Raw genomic sequence first — 24,306 nt, 5'->3', positions numbered from 1 at the left:
ACAACACAGGAAGTGACCGGGTGTAAAAAGGCCCTATGACTTTGATGGATCTTGAATACCATCGAGAGAAGGGGAAGTGGTAGACTTGTGGTTAAGGTGTTGGACTACCGAGCGGAAGTGGTCCAATGCCGCGGGTTTCAGGACTAACAGAGCTACGCTGTGTGATGCGGAACGACGACGGCTTCCTTTTTTTTACTTAGCAGAATGACTCCATGTGCATGACGAGAAAGAATACATTTTTGTCTGTTCCTTTAATCTGTCCTTACTGTAATCTTACCGTGTACCAGTTTAAAGGATGAGCTAAGACGACGCTAGCGAATATTTCATTGTCGCATGCTAATCGCGATCATTTCTGCATCCCAGGACGTCTGAAGTTTCACATTAACACAGCGACAGATGTTCTTCGCTGCTCTTCTGCTCTCCTGACTTCAGCTCATCCTTCAGTAACTCCTAACTCATGCTTCTTTTTTTCATGGTTTCTTCTCTCTCTCTCTCTCTCTCTCTCTCTCTCTCTCTCTCTCTCTCTCTCTCTCTCTCTCTCACACATCTCTGCGCCTGTCATGCTTTCTCTCTGTCTTCCATTTCAGATAATAAAGCCAAAGATAATATCTATAGAAAACCCCCTATCTACAAACAGCATGGTACAGTCCAATCTGCATGGTATAACCATCTCTCTGAGCATGATCTGTCGCATGACGCCGGTGCTATCATGGTATCTTGTCGCCATGGTAACGGGTGACAATTTGTTTTGTTTTCCTGGGGTTTCCATTTCAGACTGCGCTGCGGTTTGTTACCAAAGATTTTGCCTTGAAGTGCTAGATATAGCATCGTCAGATCCTGGATCCTGATTGGTCAGAATTTTCTATAACCGAACGAGTTCACGCTCGCTCACATGATTATTTTTTGTCTTTAAGAGGAGTGAAATGACAACACGACTCGACTCGTTTTCCAGACGTTCAACAAACTATAAAATGATAAACTTTGCATGCGTCTCTGTTTAATAAATACGTTTCATTTATAAAAATAGACATGAATATACCAAAGAGTTTCCTCGTACGTTTCTACGTAGCTCGCCCGAGAGCACGTGGATTTCTTTTACTTTGGTCATTTTTGTTATTCTCTGAATTCTTGATTAGCAGCTAAACGTTTTGGAAGCAACCGATAACAACCGAACCGATTTTCTTCATCTCTAACACTTAGCCAGTTCACCTCTCACGTTTTGTTGACATCCTTTAGTTTAACGATTCGCATATGAGCTGTGATTGGTTGAGCATGAGTTGTGATGTCAGAACTGCTCACAGCTGTTTCCACAGATTAAGAATTTTATTTTTGTAATGAGTTACAGTATATGAGTCGGAACGTCCGAGGAACTTTAAAGGTGGGGTCTCCATTGTTTGAAATCCAATGTTGACATTTGAAATCACCAAAACAAACACGCCCCTAACCCAAACGGGTCCCACCCCTGTATCGATAGCTCCGCCCACACATACATACGTAACCCAGGCGACTAACGGACAGAAACGTGTCTTTATCATAGCTGAAGGGAAGAACAATACGATTGTAGATAAACAAACAAGCAAAAATGCCACACAAGCATAATGATGTAAAGGACAAAGGCATATATTAGTTCTGTGTAACAAAGCAAAACCAACGTTACTCACCTATCGAGAAGGAAAAAAGCGCCTCGGCGTCTTAAGTAAAGTCGGCCACATATTCACAGGTCGGAGTTTCCCGAGTCGATAACTCCTGAGCTAAACGCTGTTACTACACAAAACGCGGTTGTAGCTGCCTCTCTACATTACTACGATAGAAAAGAGGTGGAGTAGCTCAGGAGTTATTGACTCGGGAAACTCCAACCTGTGAATATGTGGCCAACTTCCTGCTCCTTCAGTTCTCTCCAGCGCTGGAAAGCTGATCCTATATTAACACGTCCTACTTCTTGTCCTTATCGTAAGTCTTTCTTCTCTTTCTTTCTTTGTTTTTATCCTCCATGTCGATGTTAAAACCGCTTTCTGCTAATGTCACACATGCGCACCGAACACTCTCTCCGCCCATATCAACAAGCCCCGCCCCTTTCTGCTCATTGGCTACATGTTAGTTTTGTTTTTGTTATGTTTGTCGTCCCGACTCAGTTTTCTGAAGCGTTTCTCAAACGACGGAGACCGCACCTTTAACTGCAGGTTATTTGATTTATTTAACTGACGAACCGTCGGCTCTGATATGGAAACATGCTATATCAAATTTTTCTTGTCTTTTTTGTTCTTTTTTTTTCTTTTCACTGCTTCATCCATCCATCATCTCTCTTTCTCGTTCTGATGTGCTGTGATCTTGGACAGTGTGTTTTAGTTTCTACGTGTGACTCATGCTAGCGGCTTCGGCCGCTCGGCGAAAGACGTCTGTGTGACCGATTGTACGACTTGTGTGTAGATCCCTGTGGTGTTTTGCTCATTTCATCCGATTGCATTTTTTAGTCATTTCTACAATTTAAATGTTCTATTTTTTGTGTATTTTTTTCTTTTTTATTTCTCCTGAAATGTGTCTTTATGTTTTCCTTTGTGATTTTTGGAGATCGGTGCTGTAGATGATTCTTAGGTGACATTTTAATTTCATTTTATTTTCTCGTAATTTATTGTGAAGCACGTTGCATGCTGCGTTTCCTGTTTTAACGCAAGACTGATTTATTAATTTATTGGAACATTCTGATTGGTGTATTTCAAATATTTCTTTTTAACAGCATCCAGAACTTCCTGGCAAGACGGAGATGATGTGGACAGGAAGGTATGAAAATTGGTTGTGTATTATTATTATTATTATTATTATTATTATTATTATTATTATTATTATTATTATTATTTAGTTACACAAGCATACATATTACAAAATTTTATTTATTTATTTAATTTATTATATTTACTAGATTATATTTAATTTCAATATTATATTGTATTATGTTTTATATTTAATATTCAGGATTTATAGCTTCATATCCAAATGATATTATATACAAATGATATTATATTGTTTTGATCGATTCTATCCTCGTGTCTAATCTCCGCGGTCGTAGCGTGTGATCAGACGACGTGATGTCGGATTTGTCCGTTACATTTTACACAAACTCTTTAAAGCAAAAAGGGACGAAAGCAAATAATAATAACTAATAAACTCTGAAATTCATATCAGTTATTTCAAAGATGTGACTTTAAGTTGCTGTCAATAATAGAACTGTTTTAGATTAGAAAAGAATGTGAAATAATAGCATTTTTGACATGATTTTTTTTCTCATCATCATACGCCTTTTTATTTATTTGTTTGTTTGTTTGTTTGTTTGTTTGTTTGTTTTTTACAAATATTACAACTTGTTCTCTGAATATTATGATTTTATTCTCCAAATATTTACGATTATTTCTCGAGATATTTATTACGAATTTATTCTCTAAATATCGTGACTGTAATATATTTGTAATATTATGACATTATTTTTAGTGTAAAAATGTACGTTTTTATTTATAATATCACGGTTTAAAAAAAAAAACAACTAAATATGTAAACATATTTTTACTCCGAATACCAGAACTGTTCATCGTGATATCAGGATTTTTCTTGAAATATTAAAGCTTGAAATATTAAAGTACAAATATTTAGTACAATATTCAAGACAAAATGAAAAAATCTCTATATATATTTCCAAACTTTTATTGTTTAAATCTGCTCTGATGTCTGTGTTGTGGGTGTCTGTAGACCAGGATGAGTTGGACGCTTCTAAAGAGTGAGAGTGATGGACAGTCCCCGGACATGGACCCCAGGACGTCCACACACAGCCTGCCCACAGACATGTCTCAGCCCAGTGAGTGACCAGCGTTCAGCTCTTCCTTTAGCTTTAGCATCTTAAACCCAACAAGTGTTCAGTGTCTGTGAGGTGAGATTAATCAGTCTAATGGCCAGAAAGAGGCCAAAATACTCACAGTCCTAGTTTAACACTCTGTCCAGTTCACATATGTTTTCTTTTGGCTGTTTGTTAGAATTAATCCGCAGTGATGTCCAACTGTCCGATGGTAGAGACGCAGCGACTCTGATTTGATTCCTCATACACGTCTGATATAAAAAGTCAATGCTCATATCTGTTACAGATTTCCCCTACAACAAGTCTGCTTCACTCCCAGGCTACGGACATAATGGCATCTACAAGGTAAAGCTCACTTCCATATGGTCATACAATCTCTTCTCCTGCTGTGTGAGGAGTGAGGGGTGATTTGTGAGACACGAGGTGAGGTGTGAGATGTGAGGTGTGAGATGTGAGGTGTGAGATGTGAGACATGAGGTGAGATGTGAGGTGTGAGACATGAGGTGAGGTGTGAGACATGAGGTGAGGTGTGAGATGTGAGGTGTGAGACATGAGGTGAGGTGTGAGATGTGAGGTGTGAGACATGAGGTGAGGTGTGAGATGTGAGGTGTGAGACATGAGGTGAGGTGTGAGATGTGAGGTGTGAGACATGAGGTGAGGTGTGAGATGTGAGGTGTGAGACATGAGGTGAGGTGTGAGATGTGAGGTGTGAGACATAAGGTGAGGTGTGAGACATGAGGTGAGGTGTGAGATGTGAGACATGAGGTGAGGTGTGAGATGTGAGGTGTGAGACATGAGGTGAGGTGTGAGATGTGAGACATGAGGTGAGGTGTGAGATGTGAGGTGTGAGACATGAGGTGAGGTGTGAGACATGAGGTGAGGTGTGAGACATGAGGTGAGGTGTGAGATGTGAGGTGTGAGACATGAGGTGAGGTGTGAGATGTGAGACATGAGGTGAGGTGTGAGATGTGAGGTGTGAGACATGAGGTGAGGTGTGAGACATGAGGTGAGGTGTGAGATGTGAGGTGTGAGACATGAGGTGAAGTGTGAGGTATGAGGTGTGAGACATGAGGTGAGGTGTGAGGTGTGAGACATGAGGTGAGGTGTGAGATGTGAGACATGAGGTGAGGTGTGAAATGTGAGGTGTGAGACATGAGGTGAGGTGTGAGATGTGAGGTGTGAGACATGAAGTGAGGTGTGAGATGTGAGGTGTGATATGTAAGATGTGAGACGTGAGGTGCGAGGTGTGAGACATGAGGTGAGGTGTGAGGTGTGAGGGGTGAGACATGAGGTGAGGTGTGAGATGTAAGATGTGAGACATGAGGCGAGGTGCGAGGTCTGAGACATGAGGTGAGGTGTTAGATGTGAGGGGTGAGACATGAGGTAAAAGATGTGATTTGTGAGACATGAGATATGAGACATGAGATGAGGTGGGAGACATGAGGTGGGAGACATAAGGGGAAGTGTGATTTATGAGACATAAGTGTGAGAGGTGGGACATGATGTGGGATGTGCGGCAGGTGAGATGTGAGACATAAGGGGAGATATGAGAAGTGAGACATGAAGTGAGATGTGGAAAATGATGTGAGACAGATGAGATGTGAGTCTTGAGGTGAGACATAATGTGTAATGTGAAATGTGATATCTACTGTATATATACAAATATCCAGCTTCTACATCTGTCTGCAATCTCTCTCTCTCTCTCTCTCTCTCTCTCTATCTCCATGTGTGTGTTTGGGGTGTAACATCCTCAGTCATGTTCCCTTTGTGTCAGTCGTGATGACTCATCTTTAGTTATGAATCTCGTCCAGCTGTGAGGACAAGGACGCTGTACATTAGTCACACATGTGGATCAGGATAGATGAGGATAGTTCCTCGATGTTACAGAATCATGTTTGACTGCATTCAGCTCACAGAGGACAAAGCTGCTTTATTAATATCGAGGAAATAAGATCGACAGAGACACGGAGTCGGTCTTTATTACACTTCTGCTCTCTCAGACAGCAACACCGCTGCACGTCGCTTCGTTTCTGTAGTAACGGCTCCTTCACGGGGACTTGTACGGTGTACATTATGTACATTTACAGAAGGGGTCTCCAGTGTTGAGGTTTGGAAACCTCTTCAGAATGTTCTAGAGGTTCTCCCTATGGCTTCAGGGGTTTCCTCAGGGTTCTCTGGTTTTCTCCCTGCCTCGTACCCCGTGTTGGATGAGTGCTACAGAAAATGGGCTGACGGATGGAGATCTTCGGATGTGGCTGGTTAAGGAAAGACTCTCAGTTTATACAACTGAGCAATTAAGGGTCTTGCTCAGGGGCCCAGCAGTGTCAGTTTGGTGGACGTAGGAATCGAACTCACAACCTTCCGATTGGTAGCCCGACACCTTAACCACTAGGCTACCACAACACCTACCACAACTCTTTATAGCTGCTTTATATAACCTCAGAGAGAAAAGGAACGAACCTGATCTTTAAGTGTTCTACATTTGATGACATTACTTATCGTCGCTGTCGGGCGGAAACCTCCTATGTCCAAATTTTGTCAATTTCGTATTTTTTCACTTATCGATGCTATCGGTCCGTCCCCACGTGGGTCTGTTATTGTTATAGTTATTAACTAATCTAAAGTCTTGAAAATAGCTTGAGTGCAAATCTCTTAACTCCATTGGACACTTCAACTGTCCACCTCTTCTTCACGCCACAGGAGAGCTTCGCGGCATATTTCTCCTCAAGAAGAGTCGCAACGAATCGACACGTCTTCTGAGGTAAATATAGCGTTCATCGTCAGTTCAGGCAGGCCACATAGTCAAGCTCGGCTATCAGCCGATGTCAATTTTCTAACCCCGCCCATCAGCTGATCTGATTCCTAAGCGCGCTATTGGTCGCTTTCAAACAGGGCGCCCTATTTAAATGCTTTTTTCAGTCTGTCTGCTTGGCTGTTTCCTCTGCATTACTGCAGCCCACCTCCTCCCCTACCTCCTCCTTGAAACTTTGTGTTTAACTTAATCGGTGTCATACTGTTGTCACTGATGCAGGCTCTGTTCTAAATGGGGGGGATTTTGTCTTGCTGCTTTCCCAGTTAAATGGGAGATTGTCCCCCCACGAAGCTGCTGCTGTTCCCTTGACTAGCTTTCATGGAGCTCATGAAAAGGATGGGGAATTCAGAACAGAGCCATACCGCCAAATGTAAATTTCACAAGCTTGCAAATAAAAAAATTAAATATGTCTTGACACCCGCTAGTTCTGGTGCTCGTCTGAGGACTGGAATTTAGTGCAAGACGATCCACTGCAACGCGGACTAAACCCTGTGCATTGCAGATAAGATACGGCATTTTTTTCATTTCCTGAAAAATAACGGTTTTGGAGATACGGGGATTCCGCCCGACAGCGACGTTAATCGATCGATTAATCGGTCGAACATGAACTAATTAATTGTTATAACGATCGGCATATTGCTGTCATTTAAAATGAATAAAACACTTTTTGGCTCTTGTTCATCACACGACGTTGTGACGGAAGTATTGCGTGTTGTCCACCAGGTGGCAGCATCGCACACTTTACACTCCATCTCATTAAACCACACATTTCATTCTCCTTCCTTTTCAACATTTTATTCGTTCAAATATAAACAATTTTTTAGAGCAGTCATTCCAGATGTGTAGGACCAATACAGCATGTGTTGAAAAAGTATTGGCACCCTCTGTCTGTTTTATTGCATTTAATTGATTTCTTTCATTGATTTTTCCCTCTAGGCAGCCGATCTCGGAGAGGATGAACACGACTCCACCTGGGGTGCGATGAGAGGTACGATTAATATCACATACTGTGGATTATTTGTAATGATACGGCTCGTTTATGTGAATTACGTGTCAGATTGACTGCCTTTTGTTTCTCTCTCTCGTCCTCTGTTCCTTCTCAATCCTCTCTTCCTTTCCCAGAGTACAAGGTGAGCTTGATTTTTTATATTCTTTTATTTATGTCTGGAACTGAAATGTTTCTGAAAAACTGCTGGGGAAATTGTCATGTTGTTAAAATGCTACACAGATGCATAGAAAATTTACATCGTGGCATTTTAACACACGTCGAAGCAAAAGGTAGACAGACAGACAGACAGACAGACAGTCAGACAGACAGACAGACAGACAGACAGACAGTCAGATAGATAGATAGATAGATAGATAGATAGATAGATAGATAGATAGATAGATAGATAGATATATAGATAGATAGATAGACAGACAGACAGACAGACAGATAGATAGATAGATAGATAGATAGATAGACAGACAGACAGATAGATAGATAGACAGACAGTCAGATAGATAGATAGATAGATAGATAGATAGATAGATAGATAGATAGATAGATAGATAGATAGATAGACATACAGACAGACAGACAGTCAGATAGATAGATAGATAGATAGATAGATAGATAGATAGATAGACAGACAGACAGATAGATAGATAGATAGATAGACAGACAGATAGATAGATAGACAGATAGATAGACAGACAGTCAGATAGATAGATAGATAGATAGATAGATAGATAGATAGATAGATAGATAGATAGACATACAGACAGACAGTCAGATAGATAGATAGATAGATAGACAGACAGACAGACAGACAGACAGACAGATGGATAGACAATGCTATACAAATGCATATAAATTTTACATTGTGGCATTTTAACGCACGTCGAAGCAAAGGGTTGATATTAGTGTTGAATTAAACAGTATTGTGTGTGTGTGTGTGTGTGTGTGTGTGTGTGTGTGTGTGTGTGTGTGTGTGTGTGTGTGTAGGTGTATCCGTACGACATGCTGGCGGTGACACACAGAGTCAGAGTGAAGCTGCCACGTGATATAGACCGCACCAGGCTGGAGGTACGCTCACACTCACACTGCAGAGACACAGATAAACACTTCCATCTCAGGCACCTGATGTTCCTGCGTCTGTCCGTCGGCTCGAAAGGATCACAGTAATCAGACCGTGTAATAAAGCTTCTGGATAGGTTTCGATTCGGGAAATTTAAAGAGAAGCGATCTCTGGTCATCGACATTACTTCCTGTTTCCTGGTTGTTATTTTTTTTTATATATAATAGCCAGTAATTGTCAGTGCATTAGACGGTACAGTATATCTTCTCAATATATGGTACAAAGAAGACATCCAAACAAAATACTTGTTTATCTCGAAGAGAGAGAGGGATTCTGTTTGGTTCATCCTCCTTCTCATCCTCTTCCGGACGTACTGTGAATTGAAAAGGAGAAGAAAAATAACAACGTCGTGTAAAACGGTTCAGATCGTTTTTTTTTTTGTTCTGGTCAGAGAGAATACAGTCATCCTCTCAGGAGAAATGCTGACGATATCCTGATGAGAATTACCAAAGCCTCGTCATTTCACCATCTTTCTAGAGGTCCGTAAAAGCCCCAGGCGTCTGTTATTCTACCTCCTGCGGCCTGGAGCGAGTTGACAAACTCTAACAAAAAACTCTAAAAGATGCCTCAAATCCTGTGAACATCCAGTAACCCTGACGTCTTTGGTATTCACCCACAGCGTGAAAACACACACACACACACACACACACACACACACACACACACACACACACACACACACACACACACACACACTTTACCATTTTGTCCATTACTGTAGTTCAATAAAAAATAAATTCACGTCTCTTTGGCTGTTTCAGCTTTTTTTTTAATAAAAGCTGGATGTTTCGAAGAAAAAAGTACTTTCCTTTGTGTGGAGCAGCCAAATGTCCCCAAATGTCATTGTTCATGGAGACAGAGAGCTATAAAACCAAACCAAACACACACACACACACACACACACACACACACACACACAGTGGACGTCTGCAGTAAGTTATGAGTTGAGGCGTGTGGACAGTCTGCTGTAATCGTCATCACTGTGCTTCATGTCATCGTCTGTTCCACTCCTTAATCCAGGCCGAATTTTACTGCATGCAGATGCTTTAAGTAAAACTCCAGTGTCTGCTCATGAGGTCGGACTTTATTAGGATGTGATTACAGTGAGTTGCGAAAGTATTCGGCCCCCTTGAACTTTGTGAACTTTTGCCACATTTCAGGCTTCAAACATAATGATATGAAACTGTAATTGTTTGTGAAGAATCAACAACAAGTGGGACACAATCATGAAGTGGAACGAAGCGTGCAAAATTATTCGGCCCCCTTAAGTTAATACTTTGTAGCGCCACCTTTTGCTGAGATTACAGCTGTAAGTCGCTTGGGGTATAGTATGTCTCTATCAGTTTTGCACATCGAGAGACTGAAATTGTTGCCCATGTTGGATGGAGAGCGTTTGTAAAGAGCAGTTTTCAGTTCTTTCCACAGATTCTCGATTGGATTTAGGTCTGGACTTTGACTCGGCCATTCTAACACCTGGATATGTTTATTTTTGAACCATTCCATTGTAGATTTTGCTTTATGTTTTGGATCATTGTCTTGTTGGAAGACAAATCTCCGTCCCAGTCTCAGGTCTTTTGCAGACTCCATCAGGTTTTCTTCCAGAATGGTCGTGTATTTGGCTCCATCCATCTTCCCATCAATTTTAACCATCTTCCCTGTCCCTGCTGAAGAAAAGCAGGCCCAAACCATGATGCTGCCACCACCATGTTTGACAGTGGGGGTTGTGTGTTCAGGGTGATGAGCTGTGTTGCTTTTACGCCAAACATAACGTTTTGCATTGTTGCCAAAAAGTTCAATTTTGGTTTCATCTGACCAGAGCACCTTCTTCCACATGTTTGGTGTGTCTCCCAGGTGGCTTGTGGCAAACTTTAAACGAAATGGCTTTCTTCTTGCCACTCTTCCATAAAGGCCAGATTTGTGCAGTATACGACTGATTGTTGTCCTATGGACAGAGTCTCCCACCTCAGCTGTAGATCTCTGCACTTCATCCAGAGTGATCATGGGCCTCTTGGCTGCATCTCTGGTCAGTCTTCTCCTTGTATGAGCGAAAGTTTAGAGGGACGGCCAGGTCTTGGTAGATTTGCAGTGGTCTGATACCCCTTCCATTTCAATATTATCGCTTGCACAGTGCTCCTTGGGATGTTTCAAGCTTGGGAAATCTTTTTGTATCCAAATCCGGCTTTAAACTTTTCCACGACAGTATCTCGGACCTGCCTGGTGTGTTCCTTGTTCTTCATGATGCTCTCTGGGCTTTAAACGGACCTCTGAGACCATCACAGTGCAGGTGCATTTATACGGAGACTCGATTACACACAGGTGGATTCTGTTTGTCATCATTAGTCATTTAGGTCAACATTGGATCATTCAGAGATCCTCACTGAACTTCTGCAGAGAGTTTGCTGCACTGAAAGTAAAGGGGGCCGAATAATTTTGCACGCCCAATTTTTCAGTTTTTGAAAAAAAGTTAAATATCCAATAAATTTCGTTCCACTTCATGATTGTGTCCCACTTGTTGTTGATTCTTCACAAAAAATTACAGTTTTATATCTTTATGTTTGAAGCCTAAAATGTGGCAAAAGGTCGCAAAGTTCAAGGGGGCCGAATACTTTCGCAAGGCACTGTAACTCTTTGGAGGCTGCTGGGTGTGGACAGCGGTCAGGATGTGCACTGCTCTTACCCCGGGTTCTCATCGCTCTACACCTCACTGTTACCCCCGGGTTCTCAACGCTCTACACCTCACTGTTACCCCCGGGTTCTCATCGCTCTACACCTCACTGTTACCCCCGGGTTCTCATCACTCTACACCTCACTGTTACCCCCGGGTTCTCATCGCTCTACACCTCACTGTTACCCCCGGGTTCTCATCGCTCTACACCTCACTGTTACCCCTAGGTTCGCATAGCTCTACACCTCACTGTTACCCCAAAACCAGGACGCAGAGACACTGAACAAAAACTGCTCGGTAGATACAGTCAGGAGACTAAACACCGAACACCACAGGAGTGTGTGCCGTAGCGAGGGGGAAATACGACACCCTGAAGTCTGATACAGAGGGACAAACGTCTGGTCGACTACAGGACAAAGTTAAAAAGGGCAAAAAAGATAAGAAAGCTGTGAAAGATAACAGAAGCTGCTCGGGTGATGAAGCACAGAGCCGAACTTTTTTCCTCAGCGACGTGAAAGCGTGAGACGAGCCGTTATTTAAAGAGGTCACGCGGCGGATTTATCCCATCAGGATGTAGATAAATGAATGAATGAATTTGTTGTGATGAATGTGTTACTAGCTCAATCCCGTGATGAGACTTTTGTGTAGTTTTACCAGATTATTCATGTAAATTTGGGGAAAATGTTAAGTAGAATATTAGAGACACAATGTAATAAAAAGAGTGACGTGTTAAAGAGACGTTTGAAACATCCGTCCACTAGGTGGCAGTGTACATTCAACACGATAACTGATCAGTCAATAAATGCAAATTAGCAGATAATTCATTCATTCTTTCATCCATCTTCTACCGCTTATCCGAACTTCTCGGGTCACGGGGAGCCTGTGCCTATCTCCGGCGTCATCGGGCATCGAGGCAGGATACACCCTGGACGGAGTGCCAACCCATCACAGGGCACACACACACTCTCATTCACTCACACACTCACACACTACGGACAATTTTTCCAGGGATGCCAGTCAACCTACCATGCATGTCTTTGGACCGGGGGAGGAAACCGGAGTACCCGGAGGAAACCCCCGAGGCACGGGGAGAACATGCAAACTCCACACACACAAGGCGGAGGTGGGAATCGAACCCCCGACCCTAGAGGTGTGAGGCGAACGTGCTACCCACTAAGCCACCGTGCCCCCCGCAGATAATTCAATAACAAATAAATTAATAACAAATTTGCTATATGAATAATATATAAGACATTATTTCCACTTATCTCTTCTTCTGGTTTGATTTTTTTCACAGTTTCACAGTAATTATTCAAATTAGGTGTGATTTAAATCAAATCAGACAGGCCACGCCCACACTCTGACTCATCCTTGTTGTTGGTTCTCTTTTTTGTTCCCTTTCAGAGACACCTGTCTCCAGAAGAGTTCTTCCAGGTGTTCGGGATGACCATCGCGCAGTTCGACCGCTTGGCTCTGTGGAAGAAAAACGATCTGAAGAAAAAAGCTTGCTTGTTCTAACCACCACCACCACGTCCTCCAACACCATCGACTCCACCACGATGACTCCGCCCCTGAGCGAACCGAGAAAGAAGATAGACGGGGAGTTTCTCTTCGATCCGTCTACGTATATATGCAGAGATGAGAGAGAGTGAAATATATAAATCTATAATATAAAATATATCTACGTTCATCTCCATGTACGCGCTTCCATTCCACTGCGCCACGTTCGATGGAGGAGTGTGTTCTATACGCCGTCACGTCGCGGCCTCAGTGTTAGCCATGCTCGCTTCTTTCTGTGCGAATGCCATGTTATATCTGTTGTGATGGAGAAAGATCATGATCCCTGATCTCTCGCACAGTTCAGATAACCGCAATAAGGGTCTATACACTGTGTGTGTGTGTGTGTGTCTGTAGGTGTGTGTGGTTGCTATAGAAATCGCTTCATGCCCGTTTTATCCAGTCCTCATCGTACATTTTTTCTCTTCATTTTCCTGCCACAATCGTTACAGAATTATCTAACGGGAATAATTTCAGACGATCGACTGATGAAATCCGCCGTATTTCCAGATAAACTTAAGAAAGAAGCCTTGCCTCTTATTCATTTCCCTTCTTTTTTTTAACTGAACTTCAGTAAATGCTGATTAACACACGCAGTCATACGAGTTTTAATATATTTTCCCAGTTTGTCTTGTAATTCTAGCTTAAGTCTATTTATCGGACGTTAGTTAAAGGTGCGGTCTCCGTCGTTTGAGAAACGCTTCAGAAAACTGAATCGGGCCGCCAAACAAAACAAAAACAAAACAAACGTGTAGCCAATGAGCAGAAAGGGGCGTGTCTTGTCGATATGTGGCGGAGAGAGCGTTCAGAGAGAATCAATCAATACACTTACTTGTGTTACTGCAAGTCTTTGTGCCTGAAACACGCGCACAAGCTCGAAGTCTTCTTTTTTCTATGTTATCGGCAGCGACGGTACACTAACATTAGCTCTGCCTCGGGTTCTAGGTGTCGACCGTCTCTTTCCGCGTGAAACAGAGTTAAACCTTCCATGGTAAAACACACAGTACTACTGTTACAAAAATATACCCTAGGTCAGCTGCCCCAACAGGTTCCGCCATAATACTTGCCTAGGTTATACTTGGGTTATACTTGTCTGGTGTATGTGTGTGGGCGGAGCTATCAAAACAGAGGTGGGACCCATTTAGGTTAGGGGCGTGTTTGTTTTGGTGATTTTAAATGTCAACATTGGCTTTCAAACAACGGAGACCCCACCTTTAACATCCAGTTAGTTAAACTTGAATACAGTTCTCTAGAATTAGAAAGAAAGGATTAAAGGTGAACTGAAGAATGTCTCTCTGAATTGGTTTTTAGTTTGTTTTGAGGAAAAAAAAAATTCTGATCCGGATCTTAGGATCCTCACCTTCCTTCTCCTGGATCCTCAGTAAAATCTCACACAAATTATTTCCTTTTATTTGAGTTGTAGTGAGAAATGATTAAATAAGTGGCGTCACTTTTATTAAAGTGTCAACTGGGATAAAAAACAACAAAACTTTGGACATGTAGCATAAACTCAGAAGCCGCCAATTCCTGTTGCCTTCGACTCGACGATCCTGACTCGCCGTCTATTTTCTGACCTCCGACCTGTAAAAGCCAAAGGAAACGCCGTTTATCTGCTCATCCACTCGCGGTCGTCTTCTCGACGGCGATCAAAGCTGCACTCGAAGTCTAACCTTTAAATCAATCGACATACTCGCGTGTTAGTTAGCTGGCTAGCTTGTTAGCTAACAGAAATAAAAAGAAATCTGACTTCATAACATCCTGTAAATGACCACTGACAAGGAGAATCGAATGCCTCGTCTCAGCACAGATGTCCGTTTTATTATTAGCCACAAAACCTACAAAACTCCATAAAAGCTCCCAGAGAGCTGAAAATGGCGGCTACGTGATGACGGACATGATGAAAATGCTGCGTGCGTTAAATCTTAAAAAAAACACTGGTTTGTTTTTCCGTGAAGGAGGAATAAAGAAAGGCACAAAGGACACCAGAAAATTAATTAATAAATACACTGGTTTTACTGACGGTTTAATGGTGGTGACTATATGTGACTCCTCCTCCACCTCTCTGACTCCTTTTCCTTCATGTCTGTGACTCCTCCTTCTTCACGTCTCTGACTCCTCCTTCTTCACCTCTGTGACTCCTCCTTCACCTCTCTGACTCCTCCTTCTTCACCTCTGTGACTCCTCCTTCACCCATGGGACTCCTCCTTCACCTCTCTGTCTCCTTCTCCTTCACCTCTCTGACTCCTCCTTCTTCACCTCGGTGACTCCTCCTCCTTCACCTATGGGACTCCTCCTTCACCTCTCTGTCTCCTTCTCCTTCACCTCTCTGACTCCTCCTTCTTCACCTCGGTGACTCCTCCTCCTTCACCTATGGGACTCCTCCTTCACCTCTCTGTCTCCTTCTCCTTCACCTCTCTGACTCCTCCTCCTTCACCTCTCTGACTCCTCCTCCTTTACCTCTGGGACTCCTCCTTCATCTCTGTGACTCCTCCTCCTTCACCAATGTGACTCCTCCTTCACCTCTCTGACTCCTCCTCTTCATGTTCTGGGACTCCTCCTCTTCCTGTTCTGTGACTCCTCCTCTTCCCCGTGATACCTCCTCTTTTACATCTGGGACTCCTCCTTCTTTACCTCTTGGACTCCTCCTCCTTCACCTCTGGGACTCCTCCTCTTTTACGTCTGGGACTCCTCCTCCTTTACCTCTTAGACTCCTCCTCCTTTACCTCTGGGACTCCTCCTCCTTCACCTCTGGGACTCCTCCTCCTTCACCTCTGGGACTCCTCCTCCCGTTAGATATTCATCACACTAACTGACGTGTATTAGCTGCTTACAAGCATAAGTTCAGTGACTCAGACATCATCTAACAATGCACTTTCTTTCTTTTGCTCTTTCTTTCTTTCCTCCACCCCATCCTCCCTCTCTTCTGTCCCTCTTTCTGTCTTTCTTTCCTTCCTCCCTACCATGTTTCTTTCCTTCCTTTCTTCCTTCCTGTTCCAGTAGCTTCACTGCGAGATTGTGATGTACGAGATTGTGAGTTAGACGGACGCATCAATAAGCTAAACACTGCAGCTTTTCTTTTCTTTCTTTGCATTATGTCAGATCGGATTTATTCTCTAACGTTCGCTTCACACGTGAGGAATGTTTTTTACTCTCTTATTGCTGCAAAACTCCTTGAACTTCATCATGGGAGAAAGAGACACGCCATGTTTACCTTCCACTGTAGCTTTACAACATTTTTATATAAATAAATTAATTAATAGATAAGTCTATAAACCAATAAGCATTTGAGACGCGGTTCATGATTCGTCCTCTGTTTCCGATTCAATCTGTGTATGTGCAATATGAAAATATCTAACTTAGAGCATGAGATGCTGATGAATTGACATGAAATTATAACAAGTTCAGACTGTGTTGTTCTCACGCATCCTTTCGTACCTGGGTGGTTAATTTCGCTTTAAATTCATTTACGAATCTGGTTTACGACAAAGCCTTAAGCGGGTGTGAAACGAGGGACTGTTTAATACGATCTCTAATAATCTTTCCAAAAATGCATGAGCGTTTATGTCAAAATAAATGGCAAACTGTAGCTTGCATTCTATCAAATGCCTTTGTGGTTAAGTTTAAATCCTGTAAAGACGGATCGTCTTTTAAAGGTGCGGTTTGTCGTGTTGTAAGAAATGTGTCTGGACCTGTAATCATCATATTTCTTTAGAGCTAACGTTAGCAAAAAATAACATTTGCAATAGTATCTTTTAAAAACGATCTCGGCTTTCGAGGCTTTTTTCAAGACTAGTGTTTCTTTTCTTCTGACCCTGAAATTAGCTGGTTGAATTAGATGTACTTCTCAGCCACGCCCCTTTTTGCCCTTAAAAGGCAGTTTGCGAGGGGCATTTTAATTTAACATTTTTAATTAACATAGCTGGCCAAGTGTTTTAAAAATAGATAATAATGATTACTTATTATTATTATTATTATTATTATTATTATTATTATTATTATTATTATTATTATTTTGCTCTTTTAACTTTTTTCGTCCCTGAAATAAGACCCGAACCAGTACTTTGTGCCTCTTTTTTCATAAAAGGCAGTTCACCACTCAAGCAGCAGAGGGCTCTGAATATTACAGACTGCTCCTTTAAATCGTTCAATATCCTCATCTAGACTTTTTAATATATTTTACTGCAAAGCAATAGAATAAGTCATGTCATGTTTGTGTAACGTTGTGAGTGAATACACAATACTTTTTGGCAAAAAATATGTTTTTGAGTGACATCGATTTTTGATTTAATTTTTATTTTAATAATATCTATCCTCCTCATCTGTCATGTCATGGCCAAATGTTTTCTCTAACAGGGTAGGGCGTATATATTTTTGTCATTTTTGTGAATACATTTGTGCAGGAAAGGTTCCATGATGGACCGTTCTGTGTTGGGTTGCATGGAAAGTTTGCTTTATTTGAACATCTGTTGGAGTTTTGTGTGTGTGTGTGTGTGTGTGTGTGTGTGTGTGTGTGTGTGTGTGTGTGTGTGTGTGTGTGTTTGCGCAAGTCACATCAGGCCAGATTAGTCAAATACAGATGTTCAGTCTGCTTCTCTGTCTCTTTACTCTTGATAAAACAGAGAAAAGGTGAAAATCAGGACCCAGAAGTTTTTATGATAATCTGTTTTATTTGGACTGTGTGAATGTAAAATTTTGGCTCAGAGCCCTACAAATAAACAGTGTCACTGAAAGCAGAGGAGCCACATTACTGATTATGATTCATATTTTTTGTGCTGATTGAAATTATCCAGATTTTTTCTTTTTCTTTTTTTCCCCCTTCCTTTTTGTTTTTTTCTGGTTTATAAACATGTCTTTGTGTTGGTTTACACAATGAATGTAACATGAAAGCTCCAGACACTGAGATGCCAATCAGACAATTCGGAATTGTGTGTGTGTGTGTGTGTGTGTGTGTGTGTGTGTGTGTGTGTGTGTGTGTGTGTGTGTGTGTGTGTGTGTTGTGTTTGTTTGTTTGATGAACTAACAATTGCATAACCACAGATACGTCGTTAGGCCAATGCTGTGATTTTGATGTGGTTGTTGCTGTGCAGCAGGTTGAGAAATATTAAGGTTTAATACAATATTGTTACAGGAACCTTTATATTGTTCTTTTTCTTTTCATTTGCTTTGCTGGACTGAATTAAAATAAACTAATGTTCATCTTTCAATAAATGTGTTATACAGCTGGATTGTGTGCAGTGCTTTACTCCAGAGGGATAGACAACAGGAAAGGGTTTGATAATACATTCTGTAGATAGATAGATAGATAGATAGATAGATAGATAGATAGATAGATAGATAGATAGACAGACAGACAGACAGACAGACAGACAGATAGATAGATAGATAGATAGATAGATAGATAGATAGATAGATAGATAGATAGATAGACAAACAGGCAGATAGATAGATAGATAGACAGACAGACAGATAGATAGATAGATAGATAGATAGATAGATAGATAGATAGATAGATAGATAGATAGACAAACAGGCAGATAGATAGGTAGATAGAGAGATAGACAGATAGATAGATAGATAGATAGATAGATAGATAGATAGATAGATAGATAGATAGATAGATAGATAGATAGGCAGGCAGATAGATAGATAGATAGATAGATAGATAGATAGATAGATAGATAGATAGATAGATAGATAGATAGATAGACAGACAGACAGACAGATAAATAGGCAGATAGATAGATAGATAGATAGATAGATAGATAGATAGATAGATAGGCAGGCAGATAGATAGATAGATAGATAGATAGATAGATAGATAGATAGATAGATAGATAGATAGACAAACAGGCAGATAGACAGACAGACAGACAGACAGACAGATATGAAAAAACAGATAGATAGATAGATAGATAGATAGATAGATAGATAGATAGACAGGTGAGGTGCCAATATTTATGGAGACTTAGATAAAAGATGAGGAATACTAAATAGATCCCGCCCCTACATCTCTGCTATTGGTCAGCCCACGTGGGACAGCGCATTGTGATTGGCCGGTGCACTTGTCACTTTGCTGTGTGTTGACAGCTGGAGGTGGGACGCTGTCCTGCACGAGCTGCAGTTTGAATGTGTAACAGAACAGACAGTAACAGTGGAGCTGGATCTTCTTCATCATCTTCTTCATCATCTCTCTGAGGTTTTAAACCCGGAATAAAACAAAGATATGACGGGAAACAGCGGTAAAGGTGAGGCCCATTAATCATATAGAGCCATTGTAAGTGTACGTTATAACGGATGTGTTAGTTTACACCGTCTGGTGTGTTTACTACACTAATAAACACACTATACATCCTGTAGCCTTTACATTGTACACACACACACCTATAACTTGGTCCTTAGTGCACTTCCGGGTCCGTTTGTGCACTTTTTAGATAGGACACGAGCACAAAGAGACGGGACGTGATGAATAGGCGGCATACGCGCGTGCACGAGCTCTCGCGTGGTCGGTCCGACGGGCACGCGCAGCAGAGAGCGTCTACAAGGCAGTACTATAATAACACACTCAATATTGTGTGACCAAATCTATCTATCTATCTATCTATCTATCTATCTATCTATCTATCTATCTATCTATCTATCTATCTATCTATCTATCTATCTATCTACCTGTCTGTCTGTTATCTATCTATCTATCTATCTATCTATCTGTCTGTCTGTCTGTCTGTCTGTCTGTTGTCTATCTATCTATCTATCTATCTATCTATCTATCTATCTATCTATCTATCTATCTGTCTGTCTGTCTGTCTGTCTGTCTGTCTGTCTGTCTGTCTGTCTGTCTATCTATCTATCTATCTATCTATCTATCTATCTATCTATCTATCTGTCTGTCTGTCTGTCAGGTGTATTGTTCTATAACACTATGGTTATACCCTATGTGGCGAACATATAAAGCGATGTATATTATATGTAATATCTGATATAAAGGAGAACTAAGCGTGTAACATGTATGTACAGTAAAGGAGAACTAAGCGTGTAACATGTATGTACAGTAAAGGAGAACTAAGCGTGTAACATGTATGTACAGTAAAGGAGAACTAAGCGTGTAACATGTATGTACAGTAAAGGAGAACTAAGCGTGTAACATGTATGTACAGTAAAGGAGAACTAAGCGTGTAACATGTATGTAAATCTGCAGTAAAAGATGGATAATAGTATTTAAAAAAATGTATTTAACTTAATCCTGTATCTGTACAGACAGAAATTGTGAGGGATTTGTGCAAGATGTTGTGGAATAAAGATAAAAATAACACAACATGTATAGTGACAGTGGTGAAAACATGCAGTCAGAGTAGCCTTGGTCTCATTTACATGCGTATATTGAACATGGGGGATGTTTATGCTAATGTTCTAATACAATAGTGAGAAAGTTCCCTGTAACTGTTGATGTGATGTCGCGTGTGATTTAGGACGTGGCCCCATGTGTGAATGAGGGATCAGATGGCAGATTTGAGGACACACCCCAATCAGACAGGAGATTATCCCAGTAGGGGGATGGACATTGGGACAAGCCACAAAAGGCACACTACAGAAGGAGGGAGGGAGGGAGGGAGCAAGGGTGTGTTTACTAAATGATTTACAAAAATGAATCAAACATTGTGGACATGAGAGCATGATTATTATTATTATTATTATTATTATTATTATTATTATTATTATTATTATTATTATTATTATTATTATTATGGGATAAATTCTTATATTGTAAATTCGGCCCGAGTTCAGAAGCTTTTCAGTAGCTGTATTGTTAATGCAAGGAAAAGCTACAGCAGTTATTTTTACGCCGAATGGTTGGATGCATGTGTGTTTATTTGTGTGTGTGTGTGTGTGTGTGTGTGTGTGTGTGTGTGTGTGTGTGTGTGTGTGTGTGTGTGTGTGTGTAAGCACTTCTTGGATCTCCCAGAGGAAGTTTTTCAGGTCTAATTCATGCTGCTGCTTTCTTCATTGAACAATTGACCTGAGACACACCCTGAGCTCCTTCCTGTTTGCTGGATTTCTGAGAAACTTTCAGCTCTAATGTGTTGACATCAGGGATAAAAACACTGAGACACTGAAACACTGAGACTTTGATACACTGAAACACTTGAGACACTGAGACATAAAAAAACCGAGACACTGAGACATAAAAAACTGAGACACTGAAACACTGAGACATAAAAAACCGAGACACTGAAATACTGAGAAACCAATACACTGAGACAATGGAAACACTGAGACAATGAAACACTGAGACATTGAAACACTGAAACTGTGAGACACTGAAACACTGAGACATAAAACACTGAGACATTGAGACAATGAAACACAGAGACATAAAACACTGAGACATTGAGACAATGAAACACTGAGACATAAAACACTGAAACAGTTAGACACTGAAACACAGACAATGAAACACTGAGACACTGAGAAACTGAGACATAAAACACTGAGAAACCGAGACACTGAGACAATGGAAAGACTGAGACAATGAAACACCGATACATTGAAACACTGAGACAATGAAACACTGAGACAATGAAACACTGAGACATAAAACACTGAGACACTGAAACACTGAGAAACCAATACACTGAGACAATGGAAACACTGAGACAATGAAACACTGAGACATAAAACACTGAGACATAAAACACTGAGACACTGAAACACTGAGAAACCAATACACTGAGACAATGGAAACACTGAGACAATGAAACACTGAGACAATGAAACACTGAGACATAAAACACTGAGACACTGAAACACTGAGAAACCAAGACACTGAGACAATGGTAACACTGAGACAATGAAACACTGAGACATTGAAACACTGAAACACTGAGACATAAAACACTGAGACATTGAGACAATGAAACACTGAGACATAAAACACTGAGACATTGAGACAATGAAACACTGAGACATAAAACACTGAAACAGTGAGACACTGAAACACAGACAATGAAACATTGAGACACTGAGAAACTGAGACATAAAACACTGAGACATAAAACACTGAGACACTGAGACAATGAAACACTGAGACAATGAAACACTGAGACATAAAAAACTGAAACAGTGAGACATAAAACACTGAAAAATTGATTCACTGAAACACAGACAATGAGACACTGAGAAACTGAGACATAAAACACTGAGACATAAAACACTGAGACACAGACATAAAACACTGAGAAACCGAGACACTGAGACAATGGAAACACCGAGACAATGAAACACCGATTCATTGAAACACGGAGACAATGAAACACTGAGACAATGAAACACTGAGACATAAAACACTGAGACAATGAAACACTGAGACATAAAACACTGAAACATGAAACATTGAAACATTGAGAAACTGAGACACTGAAACACAGAGACACAGAAGCGCTGAAAAACAGATACACTGAGACACTGAGACATTTAGACAATGAGACATTTAGACACTGAGACATTTAGACAATGAGACAGTGTCCTGCTCTTTCATACCTGTCACACACCATCAGTCTGACCAGGTCAAAATAATCTTAAGGAATCCAGCATGACCGGCCAAGTTCACCCCCCCACCCCCCCACGCCAGGGATATGATATCTTGTGGAAAAACAGAGATAAGCGTTTGGACACAGCTCGGTCCAGGAGAGAACCTTTGATCAATAGCCAGTTGGGAATTTGTTAGGGGTGTGTCCCAAAAACCCAAGATTCCTGTAGCAAAGAAGGAGAAGAGAACTGATTTATGTTTCAGAAGAACTTTTGACTTAGGATAAAAGTTTCCACCGTGCTGTAAAATACGATCACAACAACGTAGGACCTGTACACATGGTTCAGTATGTTTATATCACTAACTCAGCACTCAGGCTAAACTACTGACTTAGTGTTTCTAAAATGTCTACTGACTGATACCGATGTTAATAAAGCAGCGATAATCAGCAATAAATATATTAATAATATTATAAATAAACAATAAACACGAGCCAAATATATGTAGTGCGTTTAATTTAATTAATTTTTAATGCGTGTAAATAAAATCTACGCTTTCATCGCAGGATTTTCAGAAGTCTAAAGTTTCGGTTCTCGATCAGATTAGATTCAAATTTAAAACAGACCGCAGTAAAATGGTATGAAATTATTTTCTGAATAATTCAATCTTTTTATTTTACTTCAGAGGTCATGGTTATAAATTTCACTAAACTTTTTTAATATCAGCTCCTTGACATATCTCTCACACTCTGGTAGAAATTCATCACCGAAAAGCAGCGGGTTGCGGAGCGAAACGTGGCGTCGTAAATCATACAGAAAAAGCGTGTTAAATGTGCCCGAAAGCCCCGTGCGGGACGTCAGGACGAGTCCTCGCTCCGTCTCCGGCGCTTCGGGTCCAGACAGGGCCGTGCTTGTATGCGCGATCGTGCTCGTACACGCCTCGTTTCAGGCGTCTCTCTGAACAACCTACACACTGGTTTATTTAGCCGCAATGCCGTGACTTTGCCCGCGTGATTATGGGTGCTAAAGTGTTCCTGGTGCTGAGATATTTAATCTCGATGGAAGCAGATAGCCTGACAGCTGGCTCCGTTCTCCCAAACATATCGACTTCTGCCAGCTGTGATGACATCATCATTGGGCAACTGGGGAAAAACCCCCGCTGAGAGATTTAGCACAATACATGAGCTGATAACAAACAAGCTCCAGTTTTGGTGATGGTGGTGATGAAGGTGATGATGATGGTGGTGATGATGATGGTGATGGTGGTGATTATGATGGTGATGGTGGTGATTATGGTGATGATTATGATGATGGTGGTGATGATTATGGTGATGATTATGATGGTGATGGTGGTGATGATGATGGTGATGGTGATTATGGTGATGGTGATGATTATGATGATGGTGATTATGGTGATGATGATGGTGGTGATGGTGATGGTGGTGATGATGATGGTGGTGATGGTGATGATGATGCTGGTGATTATGGTGATGATTATGATGATGGTGATTATGGTGATGATGGTGGTGATGATTATGGTGATGGTGATGATGATGATGGTGGTGGTGATTATGGTGATGATTATGATGATGGTGATTATGGTGATGATGGTGGTGATGATTATGGTGATGATGATGATGGTGGTGATTATGATGAAGGAGATTATGGTGATGGTGATGGTGGTGATGATGATGGTGATGGTGGAGATGATGATGGTGGTGATTATGATGATGGTGATTATGGTGATGATGATGGTGATGGTGGTGATGATGATGGTGATTATGGT

General features: G+C 41.1%; 2 protein-coding genes across 11 annotated transcripts in view; both read left to right on the top strand.

Annotated features, from left to right (window-relative positions):
• ablim2 (actin binding LIM protein family, member 2) overlaps positions 1-18,223 on the top strand; it is a 95,993-nt gene extending 77,770 nt beyond the window's left edge. For 8 of the 10 annotated variants that reach the window (XM_047817422.1, XM_047817428.1, XM_047817423.1 and 5 more), the window contains 8 exons: positions 588-641; positions 2,735-2,778; positions 3,739-3,844; positions 4,128-4,186; positions 7,590-7,641; positions 7,776-7,783; positions 8,644-8,724; positions 12,846-18,223. In XM_047817422.1, the coding sequence (XP_047673378.1) occupies positions 588-641; positions 2,735-2,778; positions 3,739-3,844; positions 4,128-4,186; positions 7,590-7,641; positions 7,776-7,783; positions 8,644-8,724; positions 12,846-12,959 (518 nt within the window). In that variant the 3' untranslated portion in view covers positions 12,960-18,223. The remainder of the gene's footprint in view (positions 1-587; positions 642-2,734; positions 2,779-3,738; positions 3,845-4,127; positions 4,187-7,589; positions 7,642-7,775; positions 7,784-8,643; positions 8,725-12,845) is intronic. The other 2 variants (XM_047817425.1, XM_047817429.1) reach the window with 1 other exon arrangement.
• Positions 18,224-19,090: 867 nt separating this feature from the next.
• The window catches only part of afap1 (actin filament associated protein 1), a 78,754-nt gene continuing 73,538 nt past the window's right edge, over positions 19,091-24,306 (top strand). The window contains exon 1 of the mRNA XM_047817414.1: positions 19,091-19,243. Within this exon, the coding sequence (XP_047673370.1) occupies positions 19,222-19,243 (22 nt within the window). The 5' untranslated portion in view covers positions 19,091-19,221. The remainder of the gene's footprint in view (positions 19,244-24,306) is intronic.

Source organism: Tachysurus fulvidraco, chromosome 8 (genome assembly GCF_022655615.1).
Source record: "Tachysurus fulvidraco isolate hzauxx_2018 chromosome 8, HZAU_PFXX_2.0, whole genome shotgun sequence".
Taxonomy (NCBI): domain Eukaryota; kingdom Metazoa; phylum Chordata; class Actinopteri; order Siluriformes; family Bagridae; genus Tachysurus; species Tachysurus fulvidraco.
The sequence above is the reverse complement of the archived record's forward strand: the minus strand, read 5'-3'. Positions and strand labels throughout refer to the sequence as shown.